Raw genomic sequence first — 15,079 nt, 5'->3', positions numbered from 1 at the left:
CCGGCCGGGTGGCAACCCTAATCACATCCGCAGGGACATCGCCAATTCACTAACAGCCACAGGCAACAATTCGCTAGTTAGAGAGACTAGTGTTCATTTGCACTCTATCTCCAGACGACTTTTCGCTCAGGCGAATGGTCGTTGCTCTGCAAATTTTTGCTCCGCATTTTCCTTTTTTTAATGCGGGATTGCCTGCAAAAGTCCTACCTTGAATTATTTTGGGTTAACATTTTTCCCAGACATTTGAGGGCATGGAACACTCATTTTACAGTGGGCTCATGTGTAGTTCATTATATTAACTGTTTGGTCTTTACTAAGGTTTCCTGGACATGTGTAATAAGTGGCCACTTCCAGCATTTGCACCAACATCTCTAACAAAGACGTCCATACGACTTTAATGTATCTGTCCTATTCACTGAAGAAGTATCGCTAGCGAAAAGTTGCCATCGTTCTGCGACCAGGAGGCAACTTCGCATTTTAGTGAATTAGCGAAGTCAAGTGGTAACGAATTTTCGCTCGGCGAAGCGGTCGCTGGTGACAATTTGCCCTTTATTAAATCTGCCCCTAAAAGCACATGGGTGAGAGCAGAAACATGGGTATGTGCAACAGGAGCCAAAGGACACAACTGTCCCTACAAGTATATATAGTGAATAAAGGACCCCCTCTTGTAAAATATAAGGATATTATAAGTTACCGAGGAGTTTCATGACCATATAAAAACACGAGGCCGAAGGTCATGGAACTCCGAGGTAACTTCTAATATCCTCATATTTTACAACTGGGGGTACTTTATTTACTATATTACACAAGTTTCAGTGAGTCATGTGACAGAAATGACATCAGAACTCACCGTTTATAACTGATGACATCAGAACTCACCGTTTATAACTGATGACATCAGAACTCACCGTTTATAAGGATATAATTTACAGGATATTCATGGCTTTTGTGTATTATATCTATATATACACCATACCACTATATCTGGTAGCAGTGATTTACATACACAGTAGCTGCAATACAAGATCTCATAAGCCGCACAGTATACTCCTGCCATGTATGGCTGTATTACTCTTTATAATAGCTGGACAGCTGCAGTGACGCAATCTTCCATGGCCCTGTTGCTGAACTACAACTCCCACAATCCCCAAGGAAACATAATCTATCCCTGAACCCCCCCTAAGAGCCGTAGAGGCACAGGTGGAAGATCCCTGCAGCGAGGAGCGAGAGAATGTGAGTGTGTGTGTGTGTGTGAGAGAGAGAAGGCGGTCTCGAGCTGTCATATCGGCGGTGCGCTGCTCACGCCTGGCTGCCTCCCCTCTACTCAGCTGTCTCCGTCTCCTCAAGGCCCTGGGTGGATGCGCTCGGCGCTCGGCTCGGCCCCCTGGCTCCCCACTCTCCCCAGCCCAGGGCTTCTCCTGCTTCGGTTCGCGGCCGGTGACAGCGGCTCCGGCGGATAGGAAAATGGCGACCGAGGGCATGATCCTCACCAATCACGATCATCAAATCCGCGTCGGTGTCCTGACAGGTAAATAAAAGAAGAAAGCTCCGGTTGTTCATTCCCCGATGTTTGGCCCTTCCGTCTCCCCCGTCACTGGCTCAGGGATCTGTACAAAATGGCACTGCCAGGAGATCCGACCCCACAGCCCATAGACATTCGCCTCCCCTCACGACTCCTTGTACTGGAGGGGCAAATAGCTCTCATCCCACCCCCACACTAAATAGCCCCTTCTTCCTATTTCTCTTGGCCAATTTGATATAATCCCCCCATTCCTCTGTGTCCCTCCCCCACTGGGACCCCCAGAAATAGCAATTACCCCTCACATTGCCCATTTAAACGACCCCTTTACCACCAACAACCCTGCTGCCCAGCCTTGTCCTCAGCTCCCCTATGAACCCCATTTCCCTTCATCCCCCCAATCTACTGTCAGCTCCCCAAATTCACCCACCTCTTCCCCTAATTTCACTTCAATTAGCCCCTAGCCCAGGTACATCAGTGATAGTGTTTTCATGAGCTTTGCTGTTTAATAGCTCTTGTGTAAACCTCTATGATTGTCTGATGTTAGATGTCTAATTATAAGCACTGGTTTATTTAATCCAATTGCTCTATTCATTTATTTCAAATTTTAGTCCACTATGGAGCTCCCTAGCTGGGACAGGACTACAATTCCCAGCAGCATCTGGGGGGGGATACAGCGACCTAGCTAGGACAGGACTACAATTCCCAGCAGCATCTGGGGGGGGATGCAGCTCCCTAGCTGGGACAGGACTACAATTCCCAGCAGCATCTGGGGGGGGATACAGCGACCTAGCTAGGACGGGACTACAATTCCCAGCAGCATCTGGGGGGGGATACAGCGACCTAGCTAGGACGGGACTACAATTCCCAGCAGCATCTGGGGGGGGATGCAGCTCCCTAGCTGGGACAGGACTACAATTCCCAGCAGCATCTAGGGGGGGATACAGCCACCTAGCTAGGACAGGACTACAATTCCCAGCAGCATCTGGGGTGGCAATGCAGGGAGTTGCAATGGAGTCCCAGTTGGAGGGTTGCATGCAGATTGACGGTCTGTCTGTGCATCTGATCTGTCGCCACTGTTAGATGCTTATTGGGCATTTCAGATGCCCATACAGATAAGCCACCTCTCCATTGTCTGTACAGCTGCTGCATTTTTATTGAATCAATAATTAGGCTGGATTGTGTGTATATGTAATATGTATTTATTGCAGTGGGTAATGTGTCCCCCATCATGTATTTATTTGTGGATATATATATAATATGTTAAATGGTTTTTGGGCATGTACGCCTCCGTTGCATTCCTTCCATACAAATGCTTCGCCTGTGTTCTAATCCTACTTAGGGTGCTTTGGCTGATTTCACCCCTTTGGTGCCAGGGAGGTATCCAGTTGAAATGCTTATGGTGCTTTCTGGTGCCCTGAAGGGGTTAATCACTCCAGTGCATATTTATAGTTTGCTGCTTCTATAGAACCTTATACAATGAAATGACACTGTGTTGTCTGCCTCCTACTGAAAATGATTTGCTTACATGTATAGCCGTGTGGTTAGTAATTAAACGTAATCCCTGTGCCCAAATCTGTCACTTCACCTGAAATAATATTTTATCTCTCCCTACTGCTACACCGGTTTCTTGCTGTGTGCTATACCGTTTAGCTCCCAGAATAAAAACAGAGAAACTCTCAGACTTATTCTCTGCTGTAATCCCTTTACTTTGCATTCTGGATGTATCTGCTGCCTCTCTTGCTTGCCATCAGTCTATTTAAATATTTTACTGTTAATCCCCCAGCTTCTAAGGGAGAGTTTTGGCATGCCTGCGTGTTGTATGTGTGTGTGCGCCTCTGTTTTGTGTGTCTGTGTTTTGTCATTTGTCCCTGTGTTTTGTTTGTATGTATTTGCTTTGTATGCGTGTGCCTGGGGTTTTCTAATGTGCATGTTCGTATGTATATGCCTATGTATGTGTGTGCTGCTGCTTTGTATGTGCGCGCCTGTGTTTTGTATGTGCATGTTCGTATGTATATGCTTGTGTGTGCCTGTGTTTTGTATGTTCATGTTTGTATGTATAGGCTTGTGTATGTGTGTGCTGGTGCTTTGTATGCGTGCCTGTGTTTTGTATGTGTATGTGTGTGCTGCTGCTTTGTATGTGCATGCCAGAGTTTTGTATGTATGTACATACCTGTTGTTTGTATGTGTATGCCTGTATTGTACTGTGTTTGTATGTGTGTTTCTGTATTTGTATGAATATATCTATATATGTATGAATATAATATATATATATATATATATATATATATATGTATATATATATATATATATATATTATATATATATATATATATAGCCTGTGTTTTGTTTCTATATGTGCGCATGTATTTTGTATGTGTGCACCTGTGCCAGGTATAACTGTGTTTGTATGTGTGTGTCTCTATTTCTATGTATATGTCTGCATTTTGTTGCGTGTACATGCCTGTCCTTTGTGTGTGTGTATATATGTATATATATAATATATATATATATATATATATATATATATATATATATATATATAGCCTGTGTTTTGTTCTATATGTGTGCCTGTATTTTGTATGTGTGCACTTGTGCCAGGTATAACTGTGTTTGTATGTGCATGTGCCTGTGTTTTGCTTGTACAGGTATGGGGCCTGTTACACAGAATGTTGGGGATCTGGGGTTTTCCGAATAACGGATCTTTCCTTAATTTGGATCTTCATATCTTAAGTCTAGTAGAAAATCATATAAATATTTAATAAACCCAATAGGATGGTTTTGCTTCCAATAAGGATCAATTATATTTTGGCTGGCATCAAGTACAATCTACTGTTTTATTATTACAGAGAAAACAATCCAAATCCAAAAATGTGGATTATTTGATTATAACGGAGTCTATAGGATGGTTTTGCTTCCAATAAGGATTAGTTATATTTTGGCTGGCATCAAGTACAATCTACTGTTTTATTATTACAGAGAAAATAATCCAAAAATGTGGATTATTCGATTATTAACGGAGTCTAGGGGAGATGGCCTTTCCGTAATTCTGAGCTTTCTGGATACTGGGTTTCCGGCTAACAGATCCCATACCTGTATATGCCTGCCTTTTATATGTGTATGTTTATGCATGTGTTTTATATGTGCATATCCATGTGTTCTTTATATATATATATTAGTGTGTATGGCTGTGTTTGGTGGTTGTGTGTGTGTGTGTGTGTGTGTATAAATATATTGTGTGTGTGTATGCTTTATGCTTACACTCACACATACACCATGACTGGGGGTGGATAGATATGGGGGAAATCCACCCATGGAGATTAGATAAGGATTGCAGTCATTTGCAAAGCATGATCCTGAGTTTTCAGTGCAGCAACCACTGCAGTGGCAAATGTGCAGTGCTATCACTGTGATCCCGCTGCAAATGTCTGTGGGCTCTTTGCCTTCCATGAACCGTTGATTAACGTGTTTAATAAAGGCCTAGAGAAAGCTGCAGCGTGTGATTGATGGTGCTACCACGGGTTATTTTTATCTTCATACAGCTCTGACTTTGCCTGTGTCTGTGTTTAGTCATAAATTGGCCGTCCCTTTTATTTTAATCTGTCTTTTTCTTCCCTGCGCCTTTATATATCTATATCTATCTATCTATCTATCTATCTATCTATCTATCTATCTATCTATCTATCTATCTATCTATCTATCTATCTATCTAGATATAGATATAGATATATATAGATATCCATATATATGTATACGTCTGGAATCTTCTGCTTCCCTAGGCTTATTTGCAGTGGATGAAATACACACACTCCTATCTGAAAAATACATCTAGCAATGACTGCCCCTTTAACGTAGATCAAAAGCAAACGCTCACCCTCCTCCTCCTCCATCCTTCCTCTGCCTCTGGATCTCTTTTTTTTTTTTTCCTCTTTTCCTCTTCGTGATTTTTTTTCTATGGGAGGTCTTGGAGTTTCGAGCTCAGTGACGTACAAAGGCAGAAAAGCCTGAAATGAAAGATCTGGATAAAATATTTGGAGCTTAATGGCAGAAAATCTGCAATGTAAGGGGATTCCATTCAATGCAACAAATGCTGTTTGTTATCTGCAGGGAAGGAATAAGAGAGAGAGAGAGAGAGGGAGGCTGAACATGTAAGCTTCCTTAATAAATAGCCATAAATATAGAGTACAGTTTGTCATCTTGCAGGCGGCATTAGAATGCAGATTTCATAGAGTAGAATATTGCAGATATTGCAGCTGATCCTGGGCTGTGTGCAAAGCAGTTAGCATATTTTCTCCACATCCAATTTTATTTTGTCTTATTTTTTTGGCCATAACTGATAATTATGGAGGTTTGAGCTTTTCTTATCAGCAATCCATTGTAGGAATATGAAAGGGTAAAGTATAATGTCTGTATATATACTGGGAATTCCCTTTCCCCCTCCCCCCTTGTTCTCTGGTTTGGAGCTGTTCTTCTGCTGTGGTGCTGAATGCAAGCAGAGCAGAAGTAAATTGCTGCTTGCAAAACTCCATTGTAGTTTCTCTGGCAAGGATTTCCACCCTGCATGTCTGCACTGACCGTAAATGAAAAGGGTGTAATATATTGCTGGTTTTTATTCTATTCAATCTCTTGTAGAAAAGTTACAGGTCTCAGCCTCTCCTTTGTGAGAAATACGTCTTCTATGCTGAGCTTACAACACATTAAGGGGCAGATTTATTAAGGGTCAAATTTCAAATTTTCGTAATTTTTGTTGGAGTCAGAATTCACACATTCAAATTTGAATGTAAATTCGAGTGTGAGATTTATCACACCTCAACCATGCAAACTGTCCTAAAACCGAAAAATGTGTGCTTTTTTTAATATAAAAACCAAATTTTTAGTGGAAAATAAACTCAATTTTTTTTTTGTGATTTATTATACCCCAAGGATGGAAAAAGTCAGAATCCAAAAATCCGACATTTCAGACCTGCCAAAGTTGCATATAAGTCAATGGGAGATGTCCCGAAGATATCTTAATCTGCGCTGGGTTTCGTGCAATAAACTGTGTCTCAGTGGGACATGGGTTTTTACTATTGAGTGTTGTTCTTAGATCTACCAGGCAGCTGTTATCTTGTGTTAGGGAGCTGCTATCTGGTTACCTTCCCATTGTTCTTTTGTTTGGCTGCTGGGGGGGGGGGGAAGGGAGGGGGTGATATCACTCCAACTTGCAGTACAGCAGTAAAGAGTGATTGAAGTTTATCAGAGCACAAGTCACATGACTTGGGGCAGCTGGGAAATTGACAATATGTCTAGCCCCTTGTCAGATTTCAAAATTGAAATTAAAAAAATCTGTTTGCTCTTTTGAGAAATGGATTTCAATGCAGAATTCTGCTGGAGCAGCACTATTAACAGATTCATTTTGAAATGTTTTTTTTCCCATGACAGTATCCCTTTAATAAATGGGCTTCATAATGTAATTATTAAAAGGGTATATATAATTCAATGTGAGTTTTTTAATGTATATGTATATGTGTATATATATATATATATATATATATATATATATATATATATATATATGTTACTTTTTCAAATTGATTTCTTTTCTAAATTTAAACTATTGGAAACAGCCACGACTTTCTGCCCTTGGTCATTTGACCGAAAACCTGGCGAGTTAATTTACAAGTCAATGGCAGAGGTCCGTTGACCTATTTGGACTTTTTTTTTTCGGAGAAAAATTCGATTCGTACGAATTAATTGCGGTTCTAATTTTCAGGTCGGAACTACTCGATCGAATATTAGACATTCAAGTTTTTTTGAATTGTGTGTATATTCGAGTTAAAAAAAAATCACATGAATTTCGAAATTTGACCTTTGATAAATGGGCCTGTAAGGCTCTTTGAAGTGCATGTTTACTATCGCTTCCATATTGGTGGAGCAAGTATTGATTGCCCTGTAATTACGCTGGAATTCTGGGGGGGGGGGAAAGGCTCCATTATGGACAAGATAAAAAACAAAAAAACAACTCAACACTTTTTATATAGATTTTGTACCTTGCACTGCATTAAATGAGCCCTACTTTGTATTTCTACATGATATGAAATGTCAGTCTTCATTTAAATTCTTCATAAAGATACAGATATCCGTGTGTTGCAAGAAACGGATACAGTACAGGAAGAAATTAAAATTTACATTGACCTTCGGCGTCAACTGTATTTTAAAAACACACCCAGCTTTTAAATATTCCTAAATGTCACTTGGTATTGCCGCCATGGGAATTCTAGACAAAGGCTATTTTTTTTTTTTTTTTTGTAAAGCTGATGAATTAATTACATTTAGCATTTGTGATAAATGAGCCCTTTTAACCTCAGATGTTTGCCCCCATGCTCATTCATTTTGCAGTGCTGGTTAATAATGGCAGCTTCTTCAAATGACCAAGGGCAGAAGTCATGGCTGTTTCTAATAGTTTAGATTTAGAAATGAAATCAATTTGAAAAAGTAATATGTATGCATTAAAACATCACATTGTATTATGTATACCCTTTTAATAATTACATTATGAAGTCCGAATTTATCTCATTATTTTCTGAAAAATACTCAGACCAAATACACACAGTTTTTTCCCCTTATTTATCAATACATTTTCAAAACCCGAAAAAATGGTGAAAAAAACGAATTGTACGAATTTTTCGGATTTTCCACACGAAAACGATTATTGCACGAAACCCAGCACAGATCAAGATATCTTCGGCAGGTCTGAGATGCTGGATTTTTGGATTCTGACTTTTTCCATCCTCGGGGTATAATAAATCCTGAAAAAAAACTAGGTTTTTTTCCCCACTAAAAATTCGGTTTTTATAGTAAAAAACAGTGATTTTTTTGTTGTCTTTGGACTTTAATAATTAACCCCCCTATATGTGTTTGATGGCCATTCAGCTGTAAGGACACAATGCTAAGTGAATATTGCAGCAAGATGCTACTTAAGGTGACAGTGTTAGTATATTTAGTATCATACCTTTTTTTCCACTAAAAAATCGTTTTTTATAGTGTAAAAAAAAAAAAAAAACCACAAATTTTTGGGGTTTTTGGCATTCGGGCTTTAATAAATAACCCCCTATATGTGTTTGATGGCAAATCAGCTGTAAGGACACAATGCTAAGCGAATATTGCAACAAGATGCTACTTAAGGTGCCAGTGTTACTATATTTAGTATCATACATTTTTTTTCCACTAAAAAAAAAAAATCGGTTTTTATAGTAAAAAAAAAAAACTAATTTTTTGGGTTTTTGGCATTCGGATTTTAATAAATAACCCCCTATATGTGTTTGATGCCCATTCAGCTGTAAGGACACAATGCTAAGCTAATATTGCAGCAAGATGCTACTTAAGGTGACAGTGTTACTATATTTAGTATCATACATTTTTTTTCCACTAAAAAATCGGTTTTTATAGTAAAAAAAAAAAAAAAACGGAAATTTTTGGGGTTTTTGGCATTCAAACTTTAATAAATAACCCCCTATATGTGTTTGATGCCCATTCAGCTTTAAGGACACAATGCTAAGCGAATATTGCAGCAAGATGCTACTTAAGGTGACAGTGTCACTATATTTAGTATCATATTTTTTTTCCACTAAAAAAAATCGGTTTTTATAGTAAAAAAAAAACGGAAATTTTTGGGGTTTTTGGCATTCAGACTTTAATAAATAACCCCCTATATGTGTTTGATGGCCATTCAGCTGTAAGGACACAATGCTAAGCGAATATTGCAGCAAGATGCTACTTAAGGTGACAGTGTTACTATATTTAGTATCATACATTTAAAAGAATTGTGTACGTCCTTATGTATTCATGTGCAGGCTGTCACGTTTTTGTACTTGTGCGTTTTGGTGGCTACATGACTTACATTTATGTCAAGACATGCAGTTCAGCAATGTTTTCTACCAAGCCCTTCCCCACATGCAACAACCAAGAAACCTAAAGGACTTGCATGTTTATAGGATGTGCTGAGGGAAGGCGGTCACTTAGTACTATGTTGCTTTTTTGTTGAGGGATTGATATATTAAAGGGAAACTTCAACTAAAATACAATCATTTGCAACTCAGATGAGCATGCATTGAGAGGAAGCACTGATTCTGTTCACACTTTTTAGTTGGTAGTTCCACTGACTTTCTTTGAGACTTTGGCTTTCTGTTTTTGCATGTATGATTTTATTTATATGACAAGAATATATTTTTTAATGGCCATAAGACTCTGGACTGCAATTTCCATGAATAATATTCAGTCTCCATCTATAAAACACCTCTCAATACAGGTATGGAATCCAGTTACTCCTGTCCAGAAAGCTCCGAATTATGGAAAGGCCATCTCCAAATGAAATAATTCACATTTTAAAAAATGATTTCCTTTTTCGGAATAATAATAAAACAGTTCCTTGTACTTGATCTTAACTAAGATATAATTAATCCTTATTGGAAGCAAAACGATCATGTTGCGTTTATTTAATATTTAAATTATATTTTAGTAGACTTGGGGAGGCTCATTTATCAAAGGTCTAATTTCGAATTCATGTGAATTTTTTTTACTCTAATAAATTCGAATATACTCAAAATTCGAATGGGAGATTATTTAAGAAAAAATTAGAATGTCTAAAACTTGGGCTAATATTACCAACTCGAAAACTCGATTACACTCAAAATGAGTTTTTTCTCTGAATGTCAGGAAGAATATAACATCTTTAGGTCCCTGGACCTCTCCCATTGGCTTATACATGAATTGAATAGTCAAATTCAAATTATTCCCAGGGTAAAGGTTTGATAAAACTCAAATTTCGAATTCAAATTGAGTTTGGATTATTCCCAATTATTTGACTTTTGACCAAGAAAACAATTTGAAAATTCAAATTTTCTATTTGACCCTTGATAAATCTGCCCCTTGATGTTTAGATTTAAATTACAGAAAGATCCCTTAATCCTGTCCATTTTGGATAGCAGGTCCCATACCTGTACTACTCATGACTTAACTTCTCTGTGAGGCATGATAGATTGCCCTGTATCAATGACTGTGCCATGAATCCTGAATACTTTTCCAAGTTTTTTGCATAAACTCAGCCATGATGAGTCTTCGCTACCAATTAAGATGTAAGCTCTTTGGGGCATAGACTTCCTCTCTTTAAATATATATATATATATAGACTTTCCTCTCTTTAAATATATATTATTATCTGATTGTAACATCCTGTTTTACTCTTATTCCCCCTTTTTATATGCTGTGAGGCACTGTGTATGTTTATGGGCCTATGCAAATAATCTGTGTAATCAGGAAGGGAAGAGCTGATGGATATTAGATGTCTGGTTTGCCAGTGTGGCCTCTGTGCATAGAAACATTACTGCCAGAAACATATCTGCACATATTTTTTTTAAAAATGGTTTGTTACCCTTTAGCTTTTGTACTGAATTCCTTAACTTCAGCTCCATGGTCAAGCTTTTTTAATTAATGCAATCAGTTCTGACTTTTAACTGGAAAGACGCTTTGGATCCAGTTAGTCACATGCTAAGAGAGTTTTTTTTTTCCAAATATCTATGTGATGTGAATCCTTATGTAAATGTTGTGGACCAAATCCACTGACACCCATCACACACCCATCACATGGTATTCCAGGATCCTATTGGACCAGGAGCTTAGTCTACTGTTTCAGGGCAGACTTCGGGCATATATTAAAGGGGTTGTTCACTTTTTAGTTAACTTTTAGAAACATGTACAGAATGAGGCAATTTGCAATTGGTTTTAATTTTTTATTATTTGTCATTTTCGAGTTATTTAGCTTTTTATTCAGCAGCTCTCCAGTTTGAAGTTTTAGCAAACCATACACTGATTTACCCTAGCAACCATGCACTGATTTAGACTAGAACTGATTTACCCTAGAGATCATGCACTGATTTAGCCTTGCACTGATTTAGCCTTGCACTGATTTACCCTAGAGACCATGCACTGATTTACCCTAGAGATCATACACTGATTTAGCCTAGCACTGTTTTACCCTACCACTGATTTAGCCTTGCACTGATTTACCCTAGAGACCATGCACTGATTTACCCTAGCAACCATGCACTGATTTAGCTTAGCACTGATTTAGCCTAGCACTGATTTACCCTCGAGACTATGCACTGATTTACCCTAAAGACCATGCACTGATTTACCCTAAAGACCATGCACTGATTTACCCTAGCACTGATTTACCCTAGCAACCATGCAATGTTTCCAATAATAGACTGGAAAATGAATAGGAGAGGCCTGTATAGAAACAGGAGTAATAAAAGTAACAATACATTTGTAGCCTTACAGAGCATTTGATTTTTAGATGGGGTCAATGACCCCCATTTTCAAGCCGGAAAGAGTCAAAAGAAAAAAGGCAAATAATGAAAAAAACTATACAAAATAAATAACGAAGACCCATTGAAAAGTTGCTTCGAATTGACCATTCTATAGCATACTAAAAGTTAACTTATAGGGGAACGTGAATGTCTTTTAACTTTTACTTTAACTTAGCACTACTAGTTAAGAATAATAAATATAAGGCATTTCGTGGCTGCTTATTGTACTAGTGATAAAATGTGAAAAGTGTTCTTCCCCCCTGGGCACAATGGCTTTGGGGATTTAGTGGAGAAAAGTGTAATATAAATAAATATTTGAATTTACCCATAAAATAGTTATAAGAAATTTGTGCTCTTGCCACAGAAGGTACTTTGTTATTTCCTTTCTGGCAATGAGACTGCAGCCCTGCCCTGATTTTAACAGATATTTAAATAATAGTCAGGTTCAGTGCATGTAATCATATAAGGCTCACGGCAGGATTGATTAGCTTCTATCTGTAAGGCTTGTTCTGCAAATAATTTAGCCAGAAGGGTAGAGCAGATAATAGCAGCTTAACTGCACCAAAGCAAACACAACCACAGCACTTTAAAAAAAAAAAAAATGAATATTTAAAATCGTACAGGACACAGACAATATCTCAGCCCTATTGAAAGCTTGTGTACAAAACAAGAGAATACTGACAGGGGTTTACAGGCCTTTTAATGTGAAAATACATTTGTTGTTAGGCATCAGTTTGTGTGATGTTTTGCACAAGATACAAGTTGCTTTTTCTCCCACACATTGAAGCAAAATCATTTGCCTCTACTTATTTGCCACGATCAACATCCAGATCTACCGGCGTTATGGAGTTATTTTAGAATGGATTGCGATTCTCCCATTTAATGGATATCAAGACCAGTTGTGTCTGTGCAACAGGTCAGATGTATATAATGCACCTGCAGGCACATTTATCAAGGGTTGAGTTTTTTTTAAAACTCCCCTAAACTCCCATAAATTCGAAATTCGACTTCTGAAATGTACTAATAAAATCGAATTGTTTTAACTCGGATGAATTTAAGTGACCTGAATCTATTCGATCAAACTCGATTTTCTCTGAAAAAAACTCGAAGGCTGCAAACTTCTCCAAATTGATGCCTGGACCTCTCCCATTGACATAATCAGTAATTGGGCAGGTTTTAGTCAGCGAATAGTCGACTGTGAATTCTTAAAGGGCCAAAGTATGATAAATCTCGAAAATCTAATTTGAATGTTTTTTTTAAAAAAACTCTAATCATATTTGATAGTTTTGACTATAAAAAAATTCAAAAATTTTAATTTTGAATTTGAATTTTGATCCCTAGTGTTATAAATTACATGTATGTTACACATTGCAGAACAATTCCATAACCGTGTACTGGAGTCCAAATGCTTTTATTGAGGCCATGGAACTTCTCAGTAACTACTGGCTTATAGTGGACCTGTCACCCAGACATAAAGCTGTATAATAAAATTCCTTTTCAAATTAAACATGAAATCCAAATTCAATTTTTTATTAAAGCATCCATAGCTATTGTAAACACATTTAAAAATCTCAACAGTCAATCAAATATTGTCTGCCCCTCCTCTATATGCCTTAGGCATAGAGGCAGGGCAGCCAATTACTTTCACTTTCCATTCAGCACTTCCCAGATGTCACTGCTCTGCCCACATTCCCCCGTTCTCTTCACCATTTAATTGTGTAACCAGGACATGGGGATGGGCATCAGGCCCCCCATTCTGGTGCACAAACAAGATTCTGAGATGATACAAGACTTGTCTTAATAACAGTGTCCACAAAATAGCTCCTGCCTGCTTGCTATAATTATGAATTCCCAGACTGATGGCAACCTGATTCAAATAATTTATACAGTGTAAATAAATTTCATTTTGCTTGACTAACATGATAAAATAGGATTTGGAATAATTGTTTTGGGTGATGGGTCCCTGTTAAAAGAACACTTTCTTTTGCATAATGAAAGAAAAGAAAAGGATAAATTTTGCTTCCAGGAGGATGAGAAAAGTGATTGCAACCGCTGGGTTTGCTCCTTGGGTCAGTCCTGCTATTCACTAAAAATCCACCGGCCTGGGGTATGCCCGTAAAGAAATTGTTCAGTATAAAAATAAAAACTGGGTAAATAGATAGGCTGTGCAAAATAAAAAAATGTTTCTAATATAGTAGTTAGCCAAAAAATGCAATGTATAAAGGCTGGAGTGACTGGATGTCTAACATAATAGCCAGAACACTACTTCCTGCTTTGCAGCTCTCTTGGTTTCCACTGATTGGTTACCAGGCAGTAACCAATCAGTGACTTGAGGGGTGGGGGCAAATGGGTCATAACTGTTGCTTTTAAATCTGAGCTGAATACTAAGGATCAATTGCAAACTCACTGTCCACTCATTCCCATGTGGCCTCCCATAGTCACTGACTAACTCAGAGTTAGAGAACTGAAAAGCAGGAAGTAGTGTTATGTTAAAAATCCACTCATTCCAGCCTTTATACATTACATTTTTGGCTAACTAACTATATTAGATTTTTTTTTTTATTTTGCACAGCCTATCTATTTACCCAGTTTTTATTTTTTTTACTGAACTGGTTTTTTAAAAGCAACGCCATGTTCAGCTACTTCTCCAGCTATCCAGGACTGCACATGTGCAGTATAATTGCCTGTGGGCATGCACATGCCAATATAGAAAAAAAAAATCAGGCATTTTAAAACACTGACAAACCCAGACAGCCACAATGGCCATTGGGAATCCCTGAGGTTGGTTGTGCAGTTCTGTTGGGACTATACCCCGGCCCATGAATTTTTCAGCAAAGAGAAGCACCGACTGAACTAGGTCAGTAATTGTAATCGCTTGGGGAATACCTGACAAATGGGGATTTTTCCTTAACTTGTCCTTTAATGTAATTGTAATTCTGCCAAAACAGCTTTTGGAAAGAGTTCCCCTTTAGAGTACTTTAAACTAAGGGATATATTATTTTTGTATAATTGTAAGAAACAATTTCATTTGCAAACAAATCATTTGCAGGGAGGTATCTTCCAGGTTATTCTTGGCATATCTGTATAATATATTGATATTTCAATAAATGTTTTGTTTCATCAGATTAAGGCTGTATAAAATGCAATGATACGATCCATCTGCATCATCCCAGGGCCTGCTTATCATGTATTTACAATAGGCGGGAATCTTGAT

At 38.1% G+C, this 15,079-nt stretch overlaps 1 protein-coding gene across 23 annotated transcripts in view; it reads left to right on the top strand.

Moving 5' to 3' along the window:
- Positions 1-1,212: 1,212 nt before the first annotated feature.
- The window catches only part of gphn.S (gephyrin S homeolog), a 220,965-nt gene continuing 207,098 nt past the window's right edge, over positions 1,213-15,079 (top strand). For 5 of the 23 annotated variants that reach the window (XM_041574188.1, XM_041574190.1, XM_041574191.1 and 2 more), the window contains exon 1: positions 1,214-1,528. In XM_041574188.1, the coding sequence (XP_041430122.1) occupies positions 1,465-1,528 (64 nt within the window). In that variant the 5' untranslated portion in view covers positions 1,214-1,464. 23 annotated transcript variants of the gene reach the window in all.

The sequence above is a fragment of the Xenopus laevis genome, chromosome 8S (assembly GCF_017654675.1).
Source record: "Xenopus laevis strain J_2021 chromosome 8S, Xenopus_laevis_v10.1, whole genome shotgun sequence".
Classification (NCBI taxonomy): domain Eukaryota; kingdom Metazoa; phylum Chordata; class Amphibia; order Anura; family Pipidae; genus Xenopus; species Xenopus laevis.
Note: the sequence above shows the minus strand (reverse complement) of the source record. Positions and strands in the feature narration are given on the sequence as shown.